At 29.2% G+C, this 6,567-nt stretch overlaps 1 protein-coding gene across 1 annotated transcript; it reads left to right on the top strand.

Moving 5' to 3' along the window:
• The first annotated feature begins 202 nt into the window (after positions 1–202).
• LOC107935751 (mitogen-activated protein kinase kinase kinase 20) lies at positions 203–724 on the top strand. The gene has a single exon (XM_016868362.1). It carries the CDS (start codon positions 203–205, stop codon positions 722–724), a length of 522 nt encoding a protein of 173 aa, XP_016723851.1.
• Positions 725–6,567: the final 5,843 nt, after the last annotated feature.

The raw sequence follows: 6,567 nt of genomic DNA on the forward strand, positions 1-6,567 counted from the left end.
ATTTTTGCTTGAGCCTGGCCCGACCTATGAGCACTTCTAGTCAAAACTATAAATCCAGGTTATAATTAGATTTATCCGTTAAAGTCTGCCAATGAAGAATATTTTTCTTTTCTATGTATGGGGAAATTCTTCTGAAATTTTTGATTGTCCCAATATTATTCAACGCTATGGTGGTTTTACAAGCATTGAGCGAGAATAAGGAATGGTTTACAATATGTTCGCTCTAGGATGTAATCTATTAGACTTGATGAAAAAGTATGATGTTAAAATCCTAGAAAGGGATGTTAACTACTATGCCCAAATGATACTTGAAGTACTTCTAGACAATCATGAGAAAGGGTTTATTTGTTCAGATCTAAAACTAGGTAATATTTTGGTTTTCCCTCCTCAACATGGTACCAGTTTATCTACTTTAAAGATTGCAGATTTTGGATTAGCTAAACAACTAGGGGTAAAAGATACTAGGTTTGGGTTTCGAGGTATAAGGTATTACATGTCTCCTGGATCGAATTTCGAAGAAGTTAGTGGTGCATTGGATATATGGTCGTTGGGCTGCATTGAGGTTCAAATAGTTATGGGGAGATTGCCATGGGACACTCGTGATCGAGATGAATTAAGAGACAAGCTTTTGAGAGGAGAATCACCCAACATCTTGGAAGACATGTCGAAGCTAGGAAAGAGTTTCTTGAAGGAATGCTTTGCTATTGATCCAAACAAAAGATAGAATGCTAGTAAGCTACTATGTCATTAGTATCTTCTTCTATAGGAGCACATGGTTCGTAGAGACCACCAACAATCTTTATCATATTTTCAATAGAAAAGAGTATTACGGTCTCAAAATATTCCATCACCACCTAATTTTAACATTCCTAATAAGTTTTTGTTGGAAAGGAGAAAAAGTTTAGAGAAACAGAGGTTAAGAAAGATGATTAGTTCCTATCAGCAACAAAAAGCTACGGGATACTTGTGCGTCTAGTATCTATGATTTCTTTCTATTTGAAAATTAGCATGGCTTGACGTGATATATTTTCAATTTTGTTGGATTGTAACAGTGTTTGTGGACATGCGTCTAATATCTCAGGGTTAAATCAAATGTTATGCATTGCAAATAAAAAGTTGAATGATTCTGATAATTTGGAGAGAAACCAGAAACAAGAAATTAAGTCGGCTTTGATTGTAAAATCCAACAACAATTATACCATCAATCTTACGTTTATAGTAGTACTATTTGAACGGATTATTCAGCGAACCAGCGCTACTTCTGTATTGCACTCTTAGTATACTTTTTTTTTACTTCGAAATTTTTGTCTATTCGTCGTGGTCGATTCTCTCGTAGTCATCAGCCCAAACCATAAACCTTTCATCCCAATACATCAACAAATCCCTGCAAGCATGCATGCATGCAGCCATCATTTTCATTCAATTAAATAATAATAATTATTTTCCTTGTCCCAATATGATTCAATATTTTAAAGGGAATTAATTAAACTTACATATAAAAATACTGTTCATTCAAACGTATAAAACCGATGTCAAGGCGTCCTTGCAACATGACCACCCAAAATCTGAAAAACAGTAAATACACCACATAACATAACATATCATATATATTAGTTTTCAAAATTTTATAATTCAATTATAATCCTTCAAAAATATTATAAAATGTTACTTAATTATTTAATATTTCAATATTCTTGCTTCTAATTTATTTTCATTATTTTTAAAATATGTAAATTAGGTGCAACGCATGACATAAAAACTAATACAAGTAAAAAAAAACAAATTAAGAAGCTCTAAAATGTGTGAAAACCAACTTATCCAACACATCCATAAAACCCAAGGCATACTCCCTACAAACTTGTTTCCCTTTTAGAAATCGCATTCATGCAAGTCGACTCTCTACTCAAAGTCGTTCGCCATCATTAAGACCCTTGTATCCCAATACAATAAGAGAACCCTGCAGCCACCATTTTTATTTAATAAACCAATCATACATATATATTTCTAATTAATTTGTTTATTCAAGGAATAAAGGAAAAAATCAATACTATATCAAAGGTATAAAGGAGATAGTAAAGCTTCTCTCCGACTAGCTCACCTTCCAAAATCTAGAAGACAATAAGTGCACCACATATCATATGTGTGTGTTAATTATTTTTCAATAATTCAAAACAACAAAACTTAGAAATCGCCCCCAATGACTGCGCCATAGTTATTGCAATAGACCTCCACTCTTAGCATACTACTAACATACAACATCTCACGAGTGGTGTTATTTTCGTAGCCCACATTAACACTATATATCATTGAAAACAATGAAGATTAAATTTATTAAATAAAGAGTATATAGTTTGGATACAGATAGATGAAGAGGATTCCTTCCACCCCTCTCCCTCAACTATCATCCTTCCTATATGGCAATTATGTTTTATTTATTTTATCTAATTACTAAACATTTCAATATGTTTTATTTTCATTACTTTTTCAATAACGCACGTGACATAAAAAATATTAAGAGTAAAAGCTCAGATTCCAACGCTATACAAATCATCCTTAGCACACCTCAAAAATACTCACAACTACTCTCTAGACAACAATCGGCTAAGCTTTTTGAAGAAAAAAAAACCGAACAATATCATTACATCAAAAGAAAAAAAAACCATTAAATGATTTTTTTTTAAAAAAATAGAATTTAGTTTGGTTTTGGGCAAATGTGATTTTTTAACTTACATGTGATAAATTTTCTAAACACCTCGAGGCACATTAATTTTCGATTTTTTAGTTTTTCTTACTTAACTCTACTCATCGAAGGCAAATGAGCATTCAAAGGAGCCCTAGTATATTATAAGAAGTTGAATAAATTATATTTAGGCTCTCTTTGTTTGGATAGTGACATTTGCTCTAATGAGATTGAAACCAATAATAACAACGACGACGATGACGATAATAATAATAAGATTAGATTGAAAATAATAATGACAACGACGAAGACGACAATAATAATAATAAGATTAGCTGATGTAATAATTCTACACCATTTTGAATTATAGCACTAGAAAATGACCAAAAAAGAAAATTATTATTTTTTGGCATAATGACTCTTTTGGTCCTCCAATTTAATAGAAAAAGTTATTTTTGTTCTTCATTTAATTTTTCGTCTTTTAACCCTTAAACTTGCATTCTCTGTCAAATTATCTCAAAATGGATGGAAAAGTTTGAACTTGCATTCTCTATCAAATCATCTCAAAATGGATGGAAAAGTTTGAACTTGCATTCTCTATCAAATCATCTCAAAATGGATGGAAAAATTAAATAGATGCCCACGACTTGCGACAGTCTATGCTAGAAAAAAAAGAGAGGATAATTTAAATCTAATAAGAGTAAAAATAATAAAGATATTGGAACTGAAATAATAGTAAAAATAAGTATAAATTAAATTAAATTAAGTAAATCAATTTGATGAAATTCTAGCTTCAAGCTTGATTTTGCTTCAGTTTTGAATCAATCATTGATAACAAGTCTTCTCCTTTAATTGATAAGCCAATTATACTAATCGAGGATGTCTCAGACCACCAACCCTTTCGTATATAAATTAAATGCGGAATGCCCAACAACTAATCCTTATCGAATGAACAACCACGAAACATCTGTCCACAATTTCGCTCTCTGGTAGCCTTATGAACTAAAAGGGTCCAACTCGAACCAACGGCCTCAGCCGCACGAGTTGTTTATATCCGATTGTCATTTCCCTTGATAGAATTCAACTAACTTCTTACTTGGATATGCCAATGTAATCTTTGGTAGATCAAATATGACAAATGATCAATTCATTACTTTCAACTATATGTCTATCAACACCAAATTAACAAGCTGTTTTTAACTTGATATCAATACAACTTTATGCGATGACACTTTCTATTTTCTAAACCGAAAAAACAACAAACACGGAAATAAACATTTTTAAATAAAAGTTTGTATCTCATATTTATTTATCAAAAGTATAAATAAAATTTTAAAACTATGGCAACATGATTGCGCATGGAACAGAGAAGTAACAAACAATTATAAATAAAAGAATGGGGCTAAATTTCCAATAATAAACAAATAAAAATCATCACCCCATTTACAATAAAAAAAATAAATGTATATTATTATAAAAAAATAAATGTATATTAAAATAATTAAAATGATACTATCATTAATAACAAATATTAACACGCTCACCTACATCAACAGTATCCGTAATTAATAATAAGAGTATAGTATAAAAGAGTAATTTAACTATATATGGAAAGATAAAAACTGGTGATTGAATTTTCAATTAACACTAAAATTAAAGTCGATTCTTAGCCAATCCCACTTTTACCCTTTAAAAATATATACAATAACGATTGCAATTGATAATTCTACCCAACTTCTTGTTCTTTATTCATAGCATCATGTCATGTGGTGCCATTCAAGAAAAATACATTGAAAACTGCAGAAAATTTATAAAGAAAGACCTTCCCTTAACTAAGTTTTTAATGTAAAATTAGTAACTTTTTATTTAATTATTACTTAGTGGGTTGGTGGGTGGTGACATCTTGTTCAATTGAAAAGATTAAAAATCCGTAATTGCAGCGGATTGGGGTCACTCTTTCCCGCGTTCCAACATCCTTTTTATTAATAATTATTAATAAATAAATAAAACTTTCAAAAATAAACAAATAAAACTCATCACCCCACTTACAATAATCAAATAAATGTATGATAAAATTTTTAAGTGATAAAAGTAACATGTTTTAATCATATTTTTCATGCGTTTTTGGATGATTGTTTTTACAAATTAATGAATTTTATACTCTTGATCCTTTAAATTCATGTTTTTATATTTAGAAAAGCATTTGGGAATAAAAGGAGCGAAAATTAAACAATTGGAGCAGATTTCAGAAGCCACACGGTTTAGGCCTTCCCACACAGGCTGGACACACGGCCATATACTAGATTTTGTCAATTTCACGAACCACATTCCAAATAAGCGGAAAAACTTAGGCTTTTTGAGTATTTTAAGACCTATAAATACCAAATAGAAAAAAAAGAATGGAGAACCATCAAAGAACATTGAAGAAAACAACTTGAAGAATACCATTGAAGTCGACTCTGAAGCAGATTTCCATCAAGATTGAAGGCCTCCTTTTAATTTCTTTGAAGTTTTTATGAGTTTTTTTTATTTATTTCTTATGGTTATGTTGTCTTTGAGATATTTTTATCTACAATTATGAACTAATTCTCTAAATACCTAGGGGAGATGAACCTTATGATGAATTCTGTTATTTGATTTTTGTTTTACGCGATAAATATTTGAATCTTGTTCTCAGTTATGTGTTCGTATCTTCTATTTTAATATTTCCTGAATATTAATTCATGTTTAATGTGCTTAAATCAGAGGAGGAAAAATCCATTTTAAGAGTAGATTTAACATAATTGAGTAGAGTTGCATGCAATCCTAGAAATAGGACGAGATAAATCTACCGAATTAGAGTCAAATCTAATAGGGGAATTCATAGATCAAGTTAGTGCGATAATAGGAGTTTTAGTTAGAAAAAAATTTTAATTAATCAACCTAGAGTTAGTTGCTCTTAATCTTGAAAGAGATATTAGCATAATTTAGAGATTTCTATGGATCATGATACCAAGTGAATAAATCATTTAATTCAGATTCATAATGAAAGATAAATTCTAGGTGAATTCTTTCCTGGGTATTGTTCATTTCTTGGTTATTATTCAATTGTCTTCCCAATTTATTCTTTGTTGAGTTATTTAGTTAATTAATTTAGTAAATTTTAGTTTAAACCAACCACTCCAACTTTTCGGTTAAATCATAGAAAAATAGTAATTACTAGTATTTTTAGTCCTCGTAGATACGATATCTTTACTCACCATAGCTATATTATTTATCGATAGGTGCACTTACTTTTGTCGTATTTTTTGTTAATTTCATGACTATAAAAAATAATTAAAATGCTACTACTATTAATAACAAATATTAACACGTAGACCCTACATCAACAATATTAATAATAAATAATTAGAGTACCTATAGTGTAAAATAGTAATAGACTTTTTTTTAAATTATATATGGGAGGTATTGAAACTGTTGTTATTTATGTAGGAGGGTATAAATGTGAGAGAACAGAAATACATTTATTTTTTTATTTAAGAGTTGAAAAGAGATTATGAATAATTTTAGTTATTTGTATTAAAAAAACTTGTGATTAAATATAATATAATAAATTCAATTAAAAATTCTACCCAACTTCTTGTTTATTCATAGCATCATGTCATGTGGTGCTATTCAAGAAAAAATACTTTGAAAAGTGCAGAAAGTTTATAAAGAAAGACTGTAAGTTTTTAATATAAAATTACTAACTTTTTATTTAATTGTTACTTTTACATATTTAAAATACTATTTAGACTCTACGCGTAATGTATGTATTAATATTTGAGTTTTGATGTATACATAAATAATTTTATTTATTCAACATAAAAATAAATTAATATTTTTATTTTTGTAAATGTAAACGATTG

Source organism: Gossypium hirsutum, chromosome A11, assembly GCF_007990345.1.
Source record: "Gossypium hirsutum isolate 1008001.06 chromosome A11, Gossypium_hirsutum_v2.1, whole genome shotgun sequence".
Lineage (NCBI taxonomy): Eukaryota > Viridiplantae > Streptophyta > Magnoliopsida > Malvales > Malvaceae > Gossypium > Gossypium hirsutum.